The sequence below is a fragment of the Coregonus lavaretus genome (genome assembly GCF_964263955.1).
Source record: "Coregonus lavaretus genome assembly, chromosome: 13".
Taxonomy (NCBI): domain Eukaryota; kingdom Metazoa; phylum Chordata; class Actinopteri; order Salmoniformes; family Salmonidae; genus Coregonus; species Coregonus lavaretus.
In genome coordinates this window covers 4,335,712-4,358,692 of record NC_140000.1, presented here as the reverse complement: position 1 = coordinate 4,358,692, position 22,981 = coordinate 4,335,712, and the positions used below count along the sequence as shown (strand labels likewise).

At 41.5% G+C, this 22,981-nt stretch overlaps 3 protein-coding genes and 1 pseudogene across 4 annotated transcripts in view; 3 read left to right on the top strand and 1 right to left on the bottom strand.

Moving 5' to 3' along the window:
* Positions 1 to 1,398: 1,398 nt before the first annotated feature.
* Positions 1,399 to 8,954, top strand: LOC311140839 (casein kinase II subunit alpha-like). The gene is made up of 15 exons (XM_084176101.1): positions 1,399 to 1,458; positions 2,187 to 2,283; positions 2,520 to 2,596; positions 2,848 to 2,976; positions 3,118 to 3,229; positions 3,356 to 3,457; positions 4,282 to 4,332; positions 4,443 to 4,502; positions 4,827 to 4,910; positions 5,230 to 5,340; positions 5,556 to 5,657; positions 6,068 to 6,168; positions 6,606 to 6,754; positions 7,237 to 7,326; positions 7,653 to 8,954. Exons 4-15 carry the CDS (start codon positions 2,876 to 2,878, stop codon positions 7,757 to 7,759), a joined length of 1,170 nt encoding a protein of 389 aa, XP_084032227.1. The 5' UTR covers positions 1,399 to 1,458; positions 2,187 to 2,283; positions 2,520 to 2,596; positions 2,848 to 2,875; the 3' UTR covers positions 7,760 to 8,954.
* A 242-nt stretch (positions 8,955 to 9,196) lies between these two features.
* On the top strand, positions 9,197 to 14,087 carry LOC311140777 (serum paraoxonase/arylesterase 2-like). Its single transcript, XM_084176000.1, is given in 10 exon segments — positions 9,197 to 9,461; positions 9,997 to 10,067; positions 10,252 to 10,307; positions 10,428 to 10,457; positions 10,461 to 10,596; positions 10,815 to 10,941; positions 11,566 to 11,766; positions 12,166 to 12,247; positions 12,791 to 12,910; positions 13,365 to 14,087. Coding segments are annotated over 10 exon segments (1,074 nt in total). The 5' UTR covers positions 9,197 to 9,384; the 3' UTR covers positions 13,539 to 14,087.
* Positions 14,088 to 14,296: 209 nt separating this feature from the next.
* On the top strand, positions 14,297 to 17,972 carry LOC311140776 (serum paraoxonase/arylesterase 2-like). Its single transcript, XM_084175999.1, has 9 exons — positions 14,297 to 14,404; positions 14,713 to 14,783; positions 15,452 to 15,507; positions 15,855 to 16,020; positions 16,329 to 16,458; positions 16,597 to 16,797; positions 16,910 to 16,991; positions 17,125 to 17,253; positions 17,449 to 17,972. The coding sequence occupies exons 1-9, from the start codon at positions 14,331 to 14,333 to the stop codon at positions 17,608 to 17,610; spliced, it is 1,071 nt and encodes a 356-aa protein (XP_084032125.1). The 5' UTR covers positions 14,297 to 14,330; the 3' UTR covers positions 17,611 to 17,972.
* A 722-nt stretch (positions 17,973 to 18,694) lies between these two features.
* The window catches only part of LOC311139833 (potassium channel subfamily K member 5-like), a 29,029-nt pseudogene continuing 24,742 nt past the window's right edge, over positions 18,695 to 22,981 (bottom strand). Inside the window, exon 6 of the transcript in view lies at positions 18,695 to 18,893. The product of the transcript in view is annotated as a potassium channel subfamily K member 5-like (transcript). The remainder of the gene's footprint in view (positions 18,894 to 22,981) is intronic.

Genomic DNA, 22,981 nt, shown 5'->3' with positions numbered 1-22,981 from the left:
TCATCCTGCGAAAGGGATTTTACAGGCATGCTGGGAACATGAGCGAAGACAGAACACGAGCTTTGGGTGGGTGGGTAATACCCAGGCGAAGGAGATGGGACTGTATGGAAGGGAGTTTAGTCCAACGGTAGTTATTCCTGTAAATCAACAATGGCTACTCCCACCTCCAGTAGTTGATCTAGAAGTGTTGGAGAGACTACAGAAAGATAGGGAGGGTGTTGATCCATCTGATTTCTTTAAGAGACGTCTGGAAACTGTGTATCAGGATTTTGTGGCCATTTACACAGATGGTTCAAAAGATCCAAGGACAGGACGTATGGGTCAGCATTTGTAGTGCAGGAATGTGGGGTAGAAGTCAGGAAACGTATTACAGATAATCTAGCTGTATATACGGCGGAGCTGATGGCCATACTGTTGGCCTTGCAGTGGGTGGAGGAAGTCAAACAAGACAGAGTAGTTATTTGCTCTGATTCATGTGCAGTGTTAATGAGTATGCTTTATGAGGTGCTACAAACCCATGGCAGGATTAAACAGATGGGTATTCAGATAAGATTTACTTGGGTCCCAGCCAATGTGGGGGTGGAGGGGAACGAGGCACTAGATGAACAGGCTAAACAAGCACTTAATAGTGGGGATGTTGATGTTGAAGTTTCAATGAGCAAGGCAGAGGTAAAAAGACTGATATATACAGTGATGGTGCAGAGATGGCAGGAGCAGTGGAATAGAGATAATAAGGGAAGGCATTTATTTCAAGTACAGAGGAAAGTCGGGGAGCGGAGGACGGCAGGAAGGGACAGAAGAGAGGAAGCTATTTTTACTAGATTAGGGGGGGACACAGCCAGTTGAATAAGATAGTAAATGTGATAGGAAAGCATCCAACAGGAAAGTGTGATTATTGTCAGGAAACAGAGACCATGGAGCATGTATTGCTACAGTGTGGGCAGTATCAGAGGGAAAGAGAGAGGATGAGATCTAGTATGAGGGAGAAGGGGATACAGGAAATTAGTTTAAAGAGTATATTGAGTAGAACGTCATTAGATATAGTCTCAAATATTTTGTTATCTTTTTTAAGAGCAACGGGGCTGGCAGGTAGGATTTAGTTTCTCCCTGTCTCTGGCCCATACTCCAGTACAGTAGGTGGCGGTAATGCACCATAACGTTGGATGCCAACCGCCGATAAACCCCACTGAAGAAGAAGAAGAAGAAGAAGAAGAAGAAGAAGAAGAAGAAGAAGAAGAAGAAGAAGATTAAGAAGAAGAAGAAGAAGAAGAAGAAGAAGAACAGAGTTTCTCACATTTAACCACTAGGTGTCAGTAAAGGTTTTCAGAGAAGTACAGCCTCATGTTTTCGCTCTCCCATTTTCCACACAAAGAAAGCACAGCGCCCCTCACAGGAATGGAGGTGCACATTGCCGCTAAACCAAGCATCGCCATATTGATATCCCAACAACGTTGAGAGGTAATTCACATTAGCTTATTTAGCTACGTAAAAGGGGCATTGTTTTGAGTCAACTTTGTATGTTATTGCATATAAGACTAATACTCTTAAAACATACATAAGTCTGTTTAGCTTTACTACCATTAGCTAACAAGGTAGCCCACAGAATGTTAGCTAAGGCGTTGTCAGCCAGTTGCCTCGCTAACTCTATGCACTCCCATGTCACTTTTTTTGCTTCTGAAAACAAATACTATTTTGTAGCTTGCGGTAGCTAGCAATCTTCAACATATGTACGTCAGCTAATACTATTTACTGATTTACTAACATTTATAGATGAATACCTGCCCAGCAATGAATGTTTCGTGTATATAACTATAGCTAACATTTGCTTGTTAGTTAGCTAGCCGAGTAGTCCATCCGGCTTTTGATGTGGTGGAGTTAAACATGGAAGCAGCTAGCGCGAGCTAGTTGGCTACCTGTGCAGGCCATGGCTCGTGCGTGTGTGACTGTCGCAAGGGAGTTTCACCAAAGATAATAAAACCGTGTTGGTCCTAGCCGGACAGTGTTTATCATAATGTAACTGCTTTGTGCACCGCAGATGTTGACACTTGACAGACCGCTACATAATACCATAGAAATAAAGAAAGATCGTAAGCAGCGACAGGTTTTTGAGTCAAGGCAGAGAGGTTCAGTTGAGACTCTTTGGCCAGGTATTGTACTAAATGAATCACATGTATGTCTTCCAACAGGGCATATGACAGTGGGAATCCTAGTGATGACTCTACTGTGCCCAGTGCCCCCTGATTAGACTGGTTGGATGTCCTCCTTAACAACTACAACAATTAGGTTTGTTGATTTTAGCTAGCTATTGTCTTAGAACACTTGAACCAGTATAACTTTGACCAGTATAGCTCCGGTTTCCCGAACACAGATTAATTCAGTGGATAATTTCCATAGAGCATGCTTTTTAGTCCAGGACTGGTCTTAATCTGTGTCTGGGAAACCTGTCCATATCGTGATGGCTACCTGACCAAAATATGTAGCTATCCAACTAACATTTTCTTGTGTGTTTTATCCTGCAGCCTCTCTACCAAACCAACGTAGCATCAGCTCTGCAGCGACCCCACCTGTCACCTGCAGCTTGGAGGAAACCTCCAAGGTACCATTCACACGGTGATCAATCATTCACACGGTGATCAATCACACTGTCATATAGGCTTTCTGTACCAAGTCAAGCGAGACAGCAGTCAAATACCTGATGCCAAACAGAATGATTCATTAGTCTACATTACTTTGAATCAGTCACATAATTCTCCATCTATGGTTATAGATATTTATTATATATGGATCTGCCTTGATATCATGTTTATGTTTTTATTATAATAGATGAATCTATTTTCTATGTCCCAGGTGATCCAGAGAACATCCTGTGTATAATATGTCCGGCTCTGTCCCAAGCCGCTCTCGAGTTTACCCTGATGTAAACACACAGAGGCCTCGGGAGTACTGGGACTACGAGTCCCATGTGGTGGAATGGGGGTACGTAGTGTGTGTGTGGTTCAAAAGCTCAACACATTATTTTCTGTTGCATGTTCTGGTATGTGTATTAGATTGTAGTTGGTGTTACCTAGCTGAAATTGTCAAGCCATCACATTGCTTGCCACTTCTCTGACTATGTAGGAACCAAGATGACTACCAGCTGGTGCGCAAACTAGGACGAGGCAAATACAGTGAGGTGTTTGAAGCCATAAATATCACCAACAATGAGAAGGTTGTTGTCAAAATACTCAAGGTTGGTACCATATTCATTGAATTGAATTTAGTATTTGGCATTTTGTCCCCTAACTCAAATTTCTCTCATCTACAAAGAGACGTGCTGTATGAAGTCCTGATGGTATTTTGTTATGTTTGTCTATAGCCTGTCAAAAAGAAGAAAATCAAGAGAGAAATTAAGATTCTGGAGAACTTGCGAGGCGGTCCCAACATCATCTCACTGTTAGACATTGTCAAGGATCCTGTGGTGAGTAGAGCTCATGATCCTCTTTTCTGTAAGTCTGTCATTGATCACATCCTAGTAAAGTGTAAATCATGACACAACCACATGCCAATTTTTTTTGTTGCCTTTTTTACAATGGCTGTTGCTCAATCACTAAGCAGAAACAATGTTGTTCATATTCAGCTACCCCATCCAGAGTTTCCCCTAGGATTTTTTCCAGCAGCGGTGGCAAAGTTAGCAGGGGTGAGGGGGCGTGGCCAATGGCGCTGTTTGAGGCCCTCCTCTTGGCCGCTTAGACAAAATGTTGCTGTGTTAAAGCTAATTTCCTGCAATTCTACATATATTTCTATGGGGCAGAGAGAACATTTTACAGTTTTAAAGCTAGTTTCCTGAAATGATACACATTTTGTCATTGGGCTGAGAGAACAATTGCAGTTTCATTGCTAATTTCCTGCAATTCTACACATTTTGCTTATGCCTTGTTCTTATGCTAAATGAGTGACTCAAACATTATAACAAAATCAATGCCATGACATTTTTTGAATTTTTTATTGTCCCTGACTGTCTAGTTTTTATTTTGGTGATTGTTAGTTCTCAAAGATGATCTTATTTAAAAAATATATTGCTCCATTATCTTTTCTACTTTATATCTGGTTTTAGTCATTTGAGTTTACACTGAAAACGTTTTACTATCCCACATTTAATTTTTTTGTGGCCGCCACGATTTAGCAGTGGCGGTGCACCTCTGCCAAATGCATGTAGGGGAAACACTGCCATCCTTGTGTGTACTCTGGTTGAGGGATTGTAGTTATTCTAGTTCCTCATGCCTTTTTCTTATGTCTTCTCAGTCTCGAACTCCCGCGCTGGTTTTTGAGCATGTAAACAACACCGATTTCAAGGTGAGGAGAGAAACAAGGTTCATCTGTCTGTACAGAATTGTAATTAACGTTACATTCTGAACCAATGTCCAGCCATCTCATTTTGATATATTTTTTTCTCTGTATTTCAGCAACTGTATCAAACTTTATCGGACTTCGACATACGGTTCTACATGTTTGAAATCTTGAAGGTAAGGGATGGTTTCAAAAAACGAATAAAGCGACACATCACAATGCCTCTCCCCGATGTGACCTACTTGTTGTGTGTATGTACTGACATGTATGTGTAACTAATAGATGCACACACATTACATGTTAATGTTTTTAAATGTATGTAAAGTATTTTGTCTGTAATGCCTTTTTCGTTATGTGTTGGACCCCAGTAAGACTAGCTGTCGCCATTGGCTTCGGCTAATGGGGGTCTTAATAAATCAAATCAAATCTCAGATGCCAATGATACATCTCGCATTAAGACTACTGTTAGTTTAAACCATTACCTAATTGTTTATTCTCAGGCCCTTGACTACTGTCACAGTATGGGGATCATGCACAGAGATGTCAAGCCACACAATGTGATGATTGATCATGAACACAGAAAGGTATGGATTCCCTCTCCCACTTTCATTCATTGTTACTATAGATGCTATCACTACCATAACTAACCAGCTGACTTTGTTAGCTGTTTTTGTTTCCTTATGGTTGCTTATTGTAAAGCGTCTCTGGGATTTAGAAAAGCCCTATATAAGACCTGTGTATTAATATTGTTATCATCATAGAATTAGGAATTAGAACTCAGAATTAGGAATTAGAACTCAGAATTAGGAATTAGAACTCAGAATTAGGAATTAGAACTCAGAATTAGGAATTAGAACTTATTATGAACTCCAAACACAAGCAATAATGGGTGTTCTCTTGTAGCTCCGCCTGATCGACTGGGGCTTGGCAGAGTTCTACCACCCTAACCAGGAATACAATGTGAGAGTGGCCTCGCGCTACTTCAAAGGACCTGAGCTGCTGGTAGACTACCAGGTGAGACCACTCAATAGTCTGAGAAGACTAGTTATAAACATGAAACTAACTAGGCTAGGTCTAGTTGGCCACAAATCTATAGTAGCATGTTGTTAATGTAGTTATAATAATGTAGTTATAAGCTGGTATAGTAATGTAGTCATTGTTGTTTTAAGCACGACTCTCTCTCCCTCTCTCTCTCTTCCTCTCTCTCCTTCCCTCTCTCTTTATTTCAGATGTATGATTACAGTTTAGACATGTGGAGTTTGGGCTGTATGTTGGCCAGCATGATCTTCAGGAAGGAGCCTTTCTTCCACGGACACGACAACTACGACCAGGTAGAATTGTAGAATTGTCTCTCATGGTGCTAATCACAACGTCTTGATATTGAATCCCGATGCTACAGCCTCTACTACAACAGCACTGATTGGAACTATCAAGTGGATGTCTTGTTGCTCTCTTAGTTGCAACTTTCTGTAGGATTACAAGGAAGTCTTTTGGTTTGTCTCCAATCAGGAGAGAAGAATTGAGTCTCTCGTAGTGTTGATGAACAACCCTCAAACAATGTCTTGATCATGATGATGCTACGGTCTTTAGAACAAGGCTGATGTTTGCTGTTTAGTGCATATCTCTAGCTCTCTTACTTGACTGCCAGTTGAATTCCAGATTTCTGTATATGCTTACAAGTAGGCCCTAGGCTTTTGTTTAGTTTGTCTTCTCTCTAAAATGTTATATTTCTGTTTTACAGCTCGTACGGATTGCTAAAGTCCTTGGCACAGAGGACTTGTATGACTACATCGACAAGTACAACATTGAACTAGACCCACGGTTTAATGACATTCTGGGCAGGTGAGAATAACCAACATTTCATTGTCAGATTACTTCAACAGAACTGGACTGCAGAATGTATTACTGAATGGTCCAAATACACAATGTGAATGTCAATTTATACCTGACCCCTGCCTTGAGTAATTCAGGTTATTAATGCCCAGATTATTGACCCATAGAAACAGAAAGAGTTGAACGGCAAAAGCCCCTCAGACCGTGATAATTTGACAGTGCACTCATGGGTACAGTCAATATGGCTACCAGTCCACACACAATGGAACGTTGACTTGAAGGAGCTTGTCTCTTTCTATCTATTGATTTGACTTTTTCCTTGTTTTGTCTCCTTTTCCTCCATACTTCTTTGTAAAGTGTCTTGAGAGAACTTTGTGAATCTACACTCTGAATAAATGTTGACTTGATTTTATGTATTGACATCTCTCTCCTGGTCCATTCTCCAGACACTCCCGTAAGAGGTGGGAGAGGTTTGTGCACAGTGAGAACCAGCACCTGGTGAGCACCGAGGCACTGGACTTCCTGGACAAGCTGCTGCGTTACGACCACAATGCCCGCCTCACCGCCCGGGAGGCCATGGAACACCCATACTTCTGTGAGTTTCCCCTCAACCTCCACTCAGATTTCTAGATATAAGCCTGCTGCATAAGACACCAAACTGAATGTTTAAGTGCTATAACCCTCAGATTGATCTTAATATTATTATGGTGCTCAATACAATAAACTGTTCGGAAATCACTTCTGTAGTTAGAAACCGATATTAGCATTCCTGCAACATTATTTTGTTGAAATTTGGTTTCTCGGTTGTGTCTCAGTTGAGTGAGCCGCCTTGAAGCTTGACTGGTTAGGGTCAAGAAGATCATTCTGAGAGAGATAACGAGAGAGTTGGTCAGAGACGGCATGCTCAAGTGTTCTGGAAAGAAAAGAAAGAAGGGATCTGGTCTGTTCTTGATGTCAGAGAGGTTAAGTGTTATCATAGATGTCTGTGGATTGTGTTAATGATTGTTGATTTAGAGGACGTCTGATTGTCTGTCTCTCTCTCTCTCTCTTTTCTCTCCTCTCACTCTCTGGTGCCAGACCCCATTGTTAAAGATCAGGGAAGGGGCAGCACTCCTGGCGGAATGGTTGCCAGCTCCACTCCAGTCAGCTCTTCCAGCATGATGGCAGGTAAGTCATCCAACACTGCATTCTGAGGCCCGTAGGTCTATGGTCAAAAGTAGTGCACTATTTAGAGTATAGGGTGCCATTCGGGACGTAACCTCTCAACTCCCGGGAAAGATGTGCTGTTATTGTTACTCTTTGAACATTTAACATTGATTGAATGGTTTCCCAACACCACAGTTTTATTTGTGGAAATGACAATTTCTTAAATTTCTCTCTCCCTCAGTACTCCTCCTGACCATAGATCACACTTCCCTCTTCTTTGACTTCCTGTCAGTAAGTGTTCTGACTGTAGGAGTCACTGGTGAGAATGTGTCCATTATCTCTTCTAGGCATCACCTCCACAAAGCCACTGGCTAACATCGCTGGATCACCGGTTATCTCTGCCCCCAACACTCTGGCCCCACAAGTCCCAGCAGCCGCCGGGGTACAGCCCTGAAACAACCACCTCCTCCCAGCGGCCGCCGGGGCACATCCCTGAAACAACCACCACCTCCCAGCAGCCGCCGGGGCACAGCCCTGAAACCACCACCTCCTCCTCCCAGCAGCCGCCGGGGCACGGCCCTGAAACCAATTCCTCCTCCTCCCAGCAGCTGCCAGGGCAGAGCCCTGAAACCACCACCACCTCCTCCCAGCGGCTGCCGGGGCACATCCCTGAAACAACCACCACCTCCCAGCAGCCGCCAGGGCACAGCCCTGAAACCACCACCTCCTCCTCCCAGCAGCCGCCGGGGCACGGCCCTGAAACCAATTCCTCCTCCTCCCAGCAGCTGCCAGGGCAGAGCCCTGAAACCACCACCACCTCCTCCCAGCGGCCGCCAGGGCACAGCCCTGAAACAACAACCACCTCCTCATGGGACCTCCTCACCTGTGTTTGTTTGGTCCCGTGGTTCGGTTCAGCCCACCCCACCCTCTACTATGTGTTGGCCTGGCCCATGGGTTTCCTTTTTATTACATTGAGAAGAATGACAGAGAAAATATGTTGAAATTGCTTTTCCCTGTTCAGTTATATTTTGAGATCTGGACTTATTGTCGCACCTGTCTGGATGATTGAAAGTAGTAAATAACATTCATGGGGTTAGGGTTATTTCACAAAATGCCAGTGGTCTAGGAATTCTAACACAATGTAGACATGATGAAGAACAGAATGGATAATAACGTTTATTTTTTATGTCCCAAATATACAGTCTAGCTTGAAACAGTTTGTTTGGGTATTCCTGCTGTTGCAAAACACTGAACCTGTAGACAACTTCACGAAACGAGACAGGATTCTCTGATGTAGCCCCCACTTGGCAGTGCTGGATAGTTGCGCACACACTACTGTTAAGTGCAGAAGCTACCGGTGTTTTTAAGTTGTTAGAAGCTATCATACTTGTATCTGTAGATTCTCTACAGTGACTTGTCAGGTTGCACGCACCAAATGCTGACTATCACAGGGTCAATAGTTTGCCGTTTTGGTGTTACTTTTACTTCTGTATACATGTTTTGTTTTTTAATGCAGTCTCTTACGCATGATTTTGATTACATAGACAATTTTGTAACTTTTTGTTTTTATGTTGGGAGGAGTCTTATCACTTGCAAAAAAAAAATCTACTTCATAAATAAACAATTTTAAACAGGCAGATATGAATATTCCTTTAGCATTGTATGTTGTCCATTCTTTCTGTGAAGTGTACGGACAAATTGATGCTGTAGAAAACAATGGCAAATATATGCACGGTTAGATTGGTGTAAAATGCATTTCTATAGCTTCCTAAATATATTTTACGTTGAAGGAGTACCAAGATGGCTGCGCGGTGGCTTCAATACAGCGCCCGTTAGTCATCCAGAGTTTATACACATCATTGGTATACACATTCAGCGGCAACATTTTACGTCAGCTAGTGCTCATGTTAACATTTTACATCAACTACAGTTACATTGTTGCCACTCAGTGAGGATGTCTGTGGGAGATGGGGTCGCCTCCCAGGGTGGGGCGTCACTGGCTGAGACTTGCAGATCTTCAACAGAAAATGTGGAGTTATCTCGAAAGTTGCTCAATTTACTACTCTCTAATTATTTACAATGGGGAAGCTGGTTTTCATATCACTTTTTGTTGCTGCTTTATCAGCATTTCTTGGAGAGAGAGTTATTAACTTGAGGTAGGCTGTGTTTAGGTATTTGCATCTATTTTTAGCTGTAACAAAATTGCATGCTAGCTGTTAGCTAGCTAGCCAACTTGGTATTTTTGCTAACAACCTCAAAAAGTTGATTTGTTGACAGCAAGCAAGATAAGAAAGCTAACCTGTTTTTCTATTTAGCTTGCCTTTATTAGCCAGTGCTTTATTACCGAGTAATAATGGTTTGGGTTATTTTCACTTTTCTGAACTTAAAGGTTGAGAGCTGGAGGGTCACTTCATGTTGTTGACAAACAGCGATGCTGTGTGCCAAGCATGGCCTTTTTTTTGTCTGCCAATGAAGGCATACATCTGATCTCAACGCTGAAGTTACAGTAGCATGAGGCTATGATTGGAGTTGGAGGCTATACAAGACTTGATATCTGACTAGTCTATATTCATGATTGTTTGTACATAGATGCATATAAATGCCCTAAGTCATAACTACTATGTTGAAATTGCAGTGTTATTCTGTAGTTTGAACCATTTGAAGGGATGTAATTTATTTTACATGTTGCAGGAAAAGGACTCTTGCTTCCAGAAAGCTTGTCCAAACACACCTCCCAAACTGCCATCTAATCAAAAGCCTTGGTACGTACAGTACACATGAATGTACAGGACATTGGGAACTTTAACAGTGCTGGCATGGATATAAAAGGCATGCGTTTCTATAAGCTCTGTGCCACATGTTCATTGGTATTATATGAAGTAACTACCAACGTTATTTGCTTGTAAAGCCATATCTGAACACACCATGTGATGTGATTTCTGACGGAGTACGGATCAGAGGACCTCATAATACTTCCCAATGGACTTGCTATTATTAGCACCGTGAGTTACAACATTGATTTGGCCCCATATGAAACACGCAACTTAAAAAATGTGGTCGTAAATAAATGTATTAGGCAATCTATGAACTAATCTTAATCTTAATATTATTGGAATTACTAGGGCTTGAAGGATCCTGTATTGCCATCCTATTGAGATGCCCCTGGAAAGATGTACACCCTTGATCTGAGTGAAGATTCTAGGATGAAACCAGTGGAGCTCCGCATGGGGAGAGGCTTTGACCTGGACTCCTTCAATCCACATGGAATCAGTGTATACACAGATGAGACAGGTAAATAAAACTCATCAGCTGTGTCCCAAATGGCACCCGATTCCCTATAGGGCTCTGGCCAACAGTAGTGCACTACATAGGGAATAGGGTGCTATTTTGGACATAAACAGGTTTTGAAATGTATCTGCTGCTCTTCCACTCGTCTTGTGTTAAAAGAGAACTGTCAACAACACAAGACTGATCAATTGATTGAGCTGAATCCTTTCATCACTTTCCAGATAACTCAGTATACCTGTTTGTGGTCAATCACCCTCAACAAAAAACCCAAGTTGAGATCTTTCAGTTTGTTGAGGAGGACCACTCCCTTGTCTATGTGAAAACCATAAAGCATGAACTCCTTCACAGATATGAAAGAGCTAAATGTCATGTCATTGCTTCAAACCAATTTGGTTTATTAACTAGATTGTCGGTAGCGTTTCACATTACAGCACGGCTAAAAGTGTTAATAACATGGTAATTTACATTTTAGTCATTTAGCAGACGCTCTTATCCAGAGCGACTTACAGTTAGTGAGTGCATTCATTATTTTTTTTAATATATTTTTTTCATACAGGCCCCCCGTGGGAATCAAACCCACAACCCTGGCATTGCAAACGCCATGCTCTACCAACTGAGCTACATCCCTGCCGGCCATTCCCTCCCCTACCCTGGACCAATTGTGCGCCGTCGCATGGGTCTCCCGGTCGCGGCCGGCTACGACAGAGCCTGGATTCGAACCAGGATCTCTAGTGGCACAGCTAGCACTGCGATGCAGTGCCTTAGACCACTGCGCCACTCGGGAGAGTAATAACATGGAAATATAGCCTATCCTCTTAAACTTGGCTACTCTCAAGACAGAGTTTGGAGAAATTAGGGACATTTGTGCGTGGGATACTCATATTGTTTTGTAATGTTGTTATGCATCAAACAGTTATTTAATATGCCATTTAGAGTAAATCGGTCTTACGATTATCTGTGGTTTTCTCTCAGTGTGAATGACATTGTGGCTGTGGGAGTGGAGAGCTTCTATGCCACCAACGATCAGTATTTTGGTGGAGGCACTCTGAATACCCTGGAGGCACTTCTGGCTCAGCCCTGGTCTAACGCTGTGTATTACAGCCCTGAAGAGGTCGAAGTAGTGGCTGAGGGATTCTACATGGCCAATGGCATCAACATCTCACCTGACAAAAGGTACAATCATTAGAAAAATAATGTATTCAACTTCTATAGCGCTATTCAAGTATTCAGTCCCGTGTAGCTCAGTTGGTAGAGTATGGCGCCAGGGTTGTGGGTTCGATTCCCACGGGTGACTAGTATGAAAAATAAATAAAAAATAAAGTATTCAAATGTTTGCACTCACTACTGTAAGTCGTTCTTGATAAGAGCGTCTGCTAAAATGACATAAAAAAAAAGAAATTACATGAAGAATCTCAAAGCGCTTTGAGTACAGTCATGTGTACACACAGTTCAATAATGCTGTCAAACCTGTTAAGTATTTGATTATAGAGTGGATATCATATGTTGACATGATAAGACCTGTTGGTCTAACTAATGTGATGTTATGTGACATATAACTATGTTTTCATGTAGGCACATATATGTGGCAGACTTACTTGACCACAACATACATGTTTTGGAGCGACTGGAAAGCAACGGTTTGGCCCCGGTGAAGGTAAAATATAAGAAATGGCAGATTTGTATATTTGCTTTGCACCTGGTAAGTAGTCAAATTTGACAATTTAAACATGCTGCTCTGTTGAAAGCCTTATAAATACTATGTTTATTCTCTCCCATTGCTTGTTTACCTGAAGCCAGAATAGGCCCTTTAAAACTCATTTCATGATATTATTATTTTAAAAAGCATGAGCTGGCGCACACCCAGAGAAAATTCTTTAGTGTAGAGGTGCTGACTAACGGCGAATAAACTGTAAGCTATAAAAACAAATAAAGAGAGTCCACACTCTGTATATAAACTCCCAGTAATGTATTGGGTAAAACACCAATGTTTCGGCATCATTGTGCCCTGAAGAAGGCACCCTCTGCTCTCAGACACCCTGAAGAAGGCACCCTCTGCTCTCAGACACCCTGAAGAAGGCACCCTCTGCTCTCAGACACCCTGAAGAAGGCACAGTGATGCCGAAACGTTGGTACTTTATATATAGAGTGTGGGACTCTCTTTATTTTTATAGCTTACATGATTATTCTTTGTCACCAGGTCGTGGAAGTGGGCTCTCTTGTTGACAACATTTATGTTGACCCTGAGACTGGCGATTTGTGGATAGGTTGTCACCCTAATGGCTGGAAACTATTCCAGAAGGATCTACCTGGATCTGAGGTTTGTACACCTGCCGTGTCGTATTGTAACTTCATGAGTGAACTACTTTCTGTATCATATACCAGCAGTGTATCTCTGTACTATATACCAACATTGTTTTCACATATTCACCCCTCTACTATGCTATAGGTAAATGGTGCTGGACTACAGTACATTCCAGCTACTGTAAGAGAGGAAACACACCAGAGCAAGGGACTTAGAGAGGACTTAGAGTGGACTTGGAGAGGACTTGGAGAGGACTTAGAGTGGACTTAGAGAGGCCTTAGAGAGGCCTTAGAGTGGACTTAGAGAGGACTTAGAGTGGACTTAGAGAGGACTTGGAGTGGACTTAGAGAGGACTTGGAGTGGACTTAGAGTGGCCCAAAAAGCAGCGGGGTGGGTGTCTTTCTATTGTGTTCCCTCTGTAATGCTCATTTCTGGTATACATCTACATTTCATGATATTGTTTTCACAGGTGATTCAGATTAAAGACATCCACTCTGAGAAGCCAGTGGTGACCCAGGTGTATGCTGATGACGGCAGTGTTCTCATAGGATCCTCTGTAGCAGCTCCCTACGGAGCAAAGCTTCTCATAGGAACAGTCTACCACAAAGCCCTGGTCTGTGATCTAGCCACAGTAGACCAGTAGCCAATGCTCTATGTAGAAAACAGCCATCCGACATGGGTTGTGGTCGGAAGAGTGCAAGTGTTCGACGTACTGAACGTTGCAGATAGAAATGCAATGAATATAGTTAACAGTCAATGTTGTACCCTACTGAATGCTACAGTGGCTTGTGGGGTTCAACTTGCCAGGTAAAAACAAATATGTTAAAGTTAATTAATTGCACACTGTCTAATCACTGGGAGTTAGCTGGCAGAATGATAGGTCAAAGATACCGCTGGTGCACTGAACGAGACCTGTAACAATAAATAGTAGTGTTACAAAGTTGATAAATGACTGGGTAAATTACATTTGAAATGCATGACATTGGTTTCTTGATAAGAATAAGCTGACAGTTATGTTTAAATTACAGGTACGTCTCACTGATTTAACATGGAAAACGTGTTTTATAAGCTGTTTTACCCTCTTTGTAATGTGAACTAGATTCAGTTGTGATGTACCTGAATATTGTTTTCTTCGCAAATGTGTTAAATCGTTACATTAAATGTGTGCTGCTAATTTGGCATGCAAGTCTTATCTGTTGTGTAGTTGTCAACTCATTTGCCTTAAAAGCAGCAAACAAGTGATGTGGACAATATCATCATCATGAACCATGGGATCACAGTTTTGGGACTGCAGATTTGACCTCCCTCTAGGAATTGCTAAACTACAGCTCGCCCCATGGTTCAACTGTGCAACTGCACTCTGCCTGTACACAACACACCCACATTTTGCACACTGCTTTCATAACCTTTGACCAAGGGAAAGAGTTTGTCTGCCATGAAGTGGGTGCTTGTGACCATCTGCATTGCTGCCTTGGCAGCTCTTTTTGGGCAAAGACTTCTTAAATTGAGGTAGGCTGCATAGTTGCTTAACATGTTAACATTATAGGGCATGTGTATCTTCTATGTCTTCTTCGGAATCATGCTACACATTGTTACATTTCCCTGATCAGCGTTTACAATATTGACCTGATTGAAGCTGTCAACGGAGGCCTCAGACATTAAAAGTGAGATTTGAAAAACAGGCTTTTAGCGACTTTGAAGTTAACTACTTTAGGTGAATTGAGCAGTTGTGTGAGAGTGTCAAACACTTAATTAAGAGTGATCTGTGTTGCTTTTGCTTTCACTTCAAAGTAATATTAACCGGCTTCAATTTGCAGTGAAATAGCCCTTGCCAACAGAGAAGTGCCTGTTAAACGCCTCCCCAACTGTCACCTGTTAAAGAATATAGGTATGTCTGAACTAGTCCATTAAATTGTAATAATACATTGACATTATAACAGTTAATTCTTTAATTAATACATATAGTATAGTTCTTCTGTGTTGCACAGTGGTCTAAGGTAGCTGTGCCACTAGTTCGAATCCAGGCTCTATCGTAGCCGGCCGCGACGGGGAGACCCATGCGGCGGCGCACAATTGGCCCAGCGTCGTCCAGGGTAGGGGAGGGAATGGCCGGCAGGGATTTAGCTCAGTTGGTAGAGCATGGCGTTTGCAACGCCAGGGTTGTGGGTTCGATTCCCACGGGGGTCCAGTATGAAAAAATAAAAAAATAATGTATGCACTCACTAACTGTAAGTCGCTCTGGATAAGAGCGTCTGCTAAATGACTAAAATGTAAATGTAGATAGATACCAATGTAATGTTGAAGTAGCCTGTTATACTTAAAATAATAAGTAATCTCAGTCTATGTGATGAGATCAGGCTGTATATCCGCTACTTGGTCAAATGTCAGGGTTGAAGTCCATTAGACTAATAGGCCAAGTATCAACGTGTCACAGCATGCTTTGTTTGGTGTCATGATGATGTTATATTCAATGAAGACCTGTGGCCTATGGGATTTTTAAAAAACACATTGATATAGGCTATTGCTAATGGTATGTGGACAATCCTATTTGTACAGACTATGGAGCAGAGGACTTCACCATACTTAGAGATGGACTGGCCATCATAAGCACCGTAAGTAATATCCATTATCATGATGAGACTTATTTGACTAAATCAGTGCGATCCTTCATGGCAAGCGTATTCTGGTAATGCACATTGAATAATGAAAACATAGTCCTCAATCCATAATATTACATTTTTAACATACCTCCCTCACACCTAGGATAAAATAACTATTTTTACAGAATAAAACGGCTGTTTTTAACAATACAATAAATACACCCTGAGTGTTTCCTAAATGGCACCCTATTCCCTTCATAGTGCACTACTCTGGTCAAAAGTAGTTCACTATAAAGGGAATAGGGTGCCATTTAGGACTTAGCCCTGTCACTCATGTCAAATCATTACCGCCCACACAGGGCTTGAAGTATCCTGGACTGCCCTCCTTCTCTGATGACCCAGGGAAGATCTATACCCTGGACCTGCTGGACCCCAGACTGACCCCTGTGGAGCTGACAATCAAAGGAGACCTGGACCGGGACTCTTTCAACCCCCATGGAATCAGTATCTACATTGACGAGACAGGTAAAGTATGGGAGATTTATCTCTCACACGAAATGAATTTGTTTCGAAAATGTCGCACAGGGTGCAGTACAGTATATAGCAAAACATGCCAGCAATTATTCTAGTTACTCAAATCAGAAGTCGCAGCAAATCCCTCCATTCCATACCCGATTATCCCAAATTAGGAACACCCCATCAGACCACTGCCTATGGAATTATGAACAATACTGTGTGTGTGTCCCTTCCCTGTCAAGCAATAGAGAGCCTTAGACACGAGAGGGGAGAGTAGAGAGCATATTTCTCACTGCTGGACTCCCATCTCCTTCCAGATAAAACCATCCATCTGTTTGTTGTCAATCACCCTCAACATTACACGAGCCAGGTAGAGATCTTTCTATTTGTCGAAGAGGACAACACCATTGTGCACCTGAAAACTATAAAGCATGATCTCCTTCATAGGTAGGTGTGAGATTTTTACATTTACATGATGTGGATTAACCACATTGGCTATGTACTGTACAGTATGACCAGTGAGAGTGCCACAGTGGTTTGTTTCTGCTTGGCTAACTCTGTATGTTTTTGCCTTTCCTCTCTCAGTGTGAATGACATTGTGGCTGTGGGAGTGGAGAGCTTCTATGCCACCAACGATCACTCCTATCCCAGTGAAGTGCTCCACATGCTGGCTGTCTTCCTGGGTCTACTCTGGGCCGATGTAGTTTACTACAGCCCTGAAGGAGTGAAGGCAGTGGGCGATGGCTTCCTATCTGCAAATGGCATCAACATGTCGCCCGACAAAAGGTTCCTTCTTTGTTTCCACAATGGAAAATGTAACCGTTTAAAATGTACAAATCTGTTGTCCTGTTTGGAAGTGTGTTATGCAGTAAAACAATAAATGTGGGTTTTTTTTCAGGTATTTATACGTGTCCGCTATTATGGACCATGAGATTGCTGTTTTTGAGATAACCAAAAGCAAAGACTTGGTACATGTCAAGGTGAAACTTTTTCAATACATAAAATATGAATGCAAAATTCTTTACAGGCACAACATTATATTTTGTATTGTTTATAGAGATACCACTGTATTACAATCAGTTATCACATTCCTAATGATATGTCTCCAACCAGTCTGTAGCCGTTGGGTCTCTTTGTGACAACATCGAGGTGGACCATGTGACAGGTGACATATGGCTGGGTTGTCACCCTAATGGAGCAAAGGCAGCAGCATGTGACCCTAAGGATCCACCTGGATCAGAGGTTAGTACGTCATTTTCCATGTCTAGTTCTACTATTTTATAGGTGTAAATTCACTCTGATCTCACTCAGTCCCAAATGGCACCCTATTCCCTATATAGTACACTGCCTATGGGCCTTGGGCATTTGGGACACAGACCATGTATCATTACGAAAAGCTTAAATTGGTATTCTTTATCATATTATTTTTTTATATAGGTCATTAGGATTCAGGACATCCACTCTGAGAAGCCAGTGGTGACCCAGGTGTATGCTGATGACGGGAGTGTGCTCATAGGATCCTCTGTAGCAGCTCCCTATGAAGGAAAGCTTCTCATAGGAACAGTCTACCACAAAGCCCTGGTCTGTGATCTGAAGTAGCCAGTGATTCCTTTCAGACATCTCATTTCAAAGTCTTTGTGTATATATAGATGCAGTAATGACACTCAAAGCGTATTGTACTCCAAATCTGTGCTGTTTCTGTATAGTACATCGTGTCTGGTGTAATATGATTGAAAAGTATAAATATTCCACACGGTTGCCCCAATATAACACTGCAATTGCTGTGATGCAATGGCATGTGTCATTATGTTAAACGATAAGAGGCGGTCTTGTGCTCTTTTAAAGTCCTTACCTCTCAATAGTGTCTGATGCAGGTGCATAGGAGTCAAAATAACAATACTGGAAGAGATGGAGACCTGCACACTGTCCAAAAAATGAATAAATCCAAATCTGAGGCTTGATGTGTTATTATGTTTACATGTATCTTGATGGACTATTTGTATTGATTTAACAGTTATATTCCATTCTCTGACATTGACAAATTGTTGATAATCGATCTTTGAGAGTTTTTATTTTTTTATGACAAAACAACAAATACAAAATGTTTATATCTTACATCTCCTTTTTCAAGTCCACACAACCACTACATCTGCTCATATAAAAACATGGAAATTGCATAGAAACTCATGTAAACTGTATTTCTGAAGGCAGTTTGTAACAATAGACAAACTACGTTGCTTTCAGTTTTCTCAAAGTGGGAGGTAAATCATACCGGCAGCTCTAAGGAGTCCAGTGTTTGATATACTTTTCCTTTCTGTACTTTTCCCACAGACCAAAATGTGTTTTTAACATCAAGATAAACATTACAGAGAAGACAGGAAGTTGTCTCGACAGTATATTCATGATCTTAGGCATTGATAATCCTGGGTCATACATTTTGCTGATCACTATGTTAAGGAAAACCTGAGAAAATTTGGACCCACTCCTCACCACAGGGGAATATGACCAATCCTAACCCTGCCATTGTCTCTGGTTGTCTCAGGTCCTTGTTATGACACTTCTACATATAAAAAGGTGTGATGGGTCCAATAAATAAAAAGGTGTGATGGGTCCAATAAATAAAAAGGTGTGATGATCCGCGGACCCATCACAGACCCATCACACCTTTTTATTTATCTGAATTCACGGGTTTTACACACCAACCAAACTTCTAGGAGAGCGTGATGGTCCCCTTTTGATTACATCATTCAGTTCTCCATGAAGAGGGTGGATCCAAGGCTTCAGACTTTCTCATCCTCTCCCGAATCCCCCTCCACTACCTTTGATACAGTAAACCTATTCTCTCCACCATCTTGATTCTGAACATTCTCCTCTTTGTTGATGTTAGTGTGGTGTCCAAGTCAACGTTGCTAATTATGCTGTGATGATAAGAAGATCCGCTGACACTGTACTTTGATTATAAAGGTTTATTATAACAAAGAGTTTCAGCGTCAGATTTACAGATACCTGCAGATATCTGAAGAACAGCCGGACCCAATCTGTGATTTGCTATTCTTCCTGTCGTGTATTAGGATTATGCCTTTGTTAAATGTTTTTATGAAGAAATGGAATGTTGTTTATCTTAGTTCAAATGTAGCCGTTTGGAGGGTGACGCCCCAGGGGAGACCGGTGATTGGACGAAAGAGGGAGCAACCCATTTTTGCCATTGTTTATAAGTAGGAGCTAGACAAAGGGGGAGTCAGAAGCATTCAGATTAATTTGGGAAGGTGCTTCTCCAGACACTGCGGGTCTGTAACTTATGCTGTAAATGTGTGATATTAATAAAAGCCTCTAATCACGGTGCAGCATAAGCGGACTCTTTGTTGACAGCAATAACCATCAACAGCAGACGCGACACCACACAATGGAGGCTCCGCTGAGATTCTGATTGCATCGTTCTTGGTTCCCTTCCTGAGTCGCGAGTTGACTACTGCCCAAGCCGGCTTTAAAGGTGAGATTACTCACAAAATTTGGGCATTAGTTATTCCGCTGATTCATGAGAGGGCATTGAAGGTGTACAGTTAAAAGTACTTGGGTCGTTGTTGATGTGGGGATATTGCGGTCGACTAGGAGTCTGGAATAATTATTCTAAAATGTGGTTTCATTGGTAAACGGTAAATAATTTGAATTTTAGAGCAATCGATGGTAGGAATTAAGCCAGATATGCGTATACATTAGGGCATTGTGAATCTGATAAAGACCCCAGGTTAAGGGGCCATCATATAGGGATGGGCCATAAATCCTGATTATGCATTCGGTGTTTCAGGTTAGTTCTAGGAACTATGAGGTGGACGGTTATATTGTAAGTTATTCTCATCTTGTAGTCGACGGGGTATTTGTTTGGGGGTAACCGCTCATATAATATCCATAACTTACGGCAGCATAAAGTTAGCAGGGGATAAATGGACAATGATTTAGGCACAATGCAGGGTTACTTAGGGCGTGGTAGGCCACAGTTAGCTAAAGGCTAAGGCTAATGTTAATGCTAAATGCTGGATTGGGGTTCATGCCACATTGTACATAGCGGCTAATGCTAAATGCTAAGGCTAAATGCTAATTGTGTTGCGTGCTACATGCTAACGGGTCCTTAGAGGTCTCATTGCGATGGGATAAGCCTCTTAAATGTGTTTGTGTGTGTGGAATTCAGAGTTCTACGCAAATGTGAGCTCTGTTAAATGTTATTGTCTGACTATAAGTGTAAAATAGAGAACTGAGGTAGAATGCTGGCGTTCTATTGTGTGGCAATCGTATTGTTAAATTGATTTGCGCATGCGCTTGATTTTACGGCGCTAAAACTACGACACGAGGTGATTTGCTAAAACTACAACACGGGATTGTGGGTAAAGGGTCATATTTCTGTGGGCCTGCGTGCGGCAGGGGAGACAGAGAAATAGCCACAGACAAGAGATATTTGGACACGAATCTTCTAAATCGTTAAAGTAACTGTTGTTCGAAAATGAAACTATTTGTTGAGATGTAGTGAATTTATAAATTAGATATATGTTAACGGATTATGATAAATTAAATTAAAAGACGATTAAAATAAATAAAAATTAAATAAAAATGTTATTGAGCTATTTAGTTCTGAATTAAGTCTTATAGCGAATATGAGTGGGGGAATATTGAATGTGGATAACTTAGTTAAGTGTATAAACTTTAAATGCTTGTCTGTCCCGTTTTGTTCCCTTGTCATATGAGAGGCGATAGGACGAGAGCAGAGGAGAGAGAGAGGAGGGGCTGACGTGCGTCACGTGACAAGGTGTGACGCAGGCAGAGGATCAGTCAAAATCAGGCCAGTGCTTTTTTGTTTACAAATCTGCCCCTACAGGATGTTTGATGTTATGACAATTTCTCAGACGCTTGGCAACAGACTGATCATTTGAATAAAATTTGCATTTTGGAGTCTCTGTGCATTACTTGGCTTGATTAGGGGTTCGGTTGGAAAGCAGGTACTGACATTATTCTGTGAAATTAAGATACTTGGGTGCATATTAAACAATGGAATTTATGAGTGTGGTAGGGTTGTAGATTGGAAGTCGTTGGTTTTTGGGATTGCTGTGAAGTTGACTACTGGTATTCACTTTCCGGATGGGTTAAGGTAAGTGGGCCACTAATTGATAAATTGGTAAGATAGGTGTAGAAATAAAAGATTGGTGTTAATTATTCATAATTTTTAATTGATTTTTTAATAGATTTTTTATTTTAAATTAAAAATATTCTTTGAATAAAATTTTTTATATAATTTTTTTTTTTTTTTTTTTTTTTTTGGGGGGGGTTGTTTAGGTTATATTAATAATTAAAGGGGGGAAGCCATAGGCTATATAGGCTATATAGGCTCAAATAAAATATTTCACAATAAAGGAATATAAAAGAGTAGTTACAATGGGGAGAAAGGACAGCAAGGCTATGAAAGTTATTACACCGGTTGATATAGTTGAACATAGTAATCCTTTAGTTAAGGGTATTGCGAGGTTATCCGGCAAATGGAACAAACGTTGGCCTGACATTGAACAACCATGGCCAGTGGAAGGGACTCTTAACCCTGACGTCATCAACATCATGAAAGTGCTTCTGTCAATTTACAAGGCAGATCAGAAGAAGGGAAAACAAAAGGAACGACGTAAAGAAAAGAGACAAAGGGAGCTGGGTGTTCTTAAGCTGTTTGAAGATGAAGGACAAAAACTGATGAAAGATACCAACGATAAGGGAAGCAAAGGTATGGAGAAAAGGCTAAAGGAAGAGAAGTCGACAGAGAAACTAAGGGTAGAAGTCAGTATACCTTTCTCACATACGGATTCGGCGAAAAGACCCCCACCTTATGAGAAGGAAGTAGAGCTTAGGGATGCTTATCCTCAGCTTCCAGTGATCCTCCAGCAGGGTGATTATTACATCAGAGATGAAGATGAACGAATAATAGAGAGAGGACAAGCAGAAACGACCATAAAAATGCATCCAAGCTCCAAAAGTAAAAAGAAAACGAGAAGTCTGAAAACTAAGGGTGGAATGAGGTTAAGTAGGATGAAACTGGATGAGGACGATGATGATCAGAGTGATTTAGAGGGGATCATGGGTGGATATGATCCTGTGATCAAACGGAGGTTGGCCAGAACGGAGAGAAGGGGTGAGGAAGGTTTGAAGAAGAAGGATACAAGATATTCCAGTTCTGAGGAAGGTTTGAAGAAGAAGGATACAATATATTCGAGTTCTGAGGAAAGCAAAGATGAAGACAGCGATAAAGAGGAGACTAAAGGTGCTGTGTATTCGAAAGGAGTTTATCCTGCAAAGACTGGCACAGAAGAAATAGAAGGAGATATAGACCGATGCTTATCAGAACTGGAGAACGCGAGGACTTTAGGAGAGGTAAGAGAGCTAGAGGAAGAACTCCAGACGCTGACCATACAGAAGGAGAAACAGCTGAAAAAAGAATCCAAAAAAGGTGAGACAAAATATGCATTAAGGCCAAGGAAAGAGACCACGAGCAAAATGATACCAGTTATCATTCGAGGTCAAAACTTTGAATATAAGCCGTTGCAAAATACCGATATGTCAAATATACTTGAGAAGCTGCCTATTCTTCAAAATGGGGCCTATCCTTGGATTTCGAAATTGGAAGAAATTACGGTGGGAACACAGTCAGCCATAGGAGACGTTAAGAGACTGTTGGCTAATCTCATTGGGATTCCAGATATGGAAGAAGTCTTTCAGAGAGCTGGACTCATTAGATATGTAGGGACTGCAGTGAACGATCCTGAATTGTTGGCTGCAAGTAGGAATCGTCTGTGGAGAGCATTGAAAGATACATTTCCAACAAATGTGCATCCTGATAATATTCTGATTGACCCGCTAGGACAACAAGAAAATCCGAGAGCCTATGTGTCAAGAGTTCATCAAGTGTGGAGAAATATTACTGGAAATGATCCAGATGTGAGTC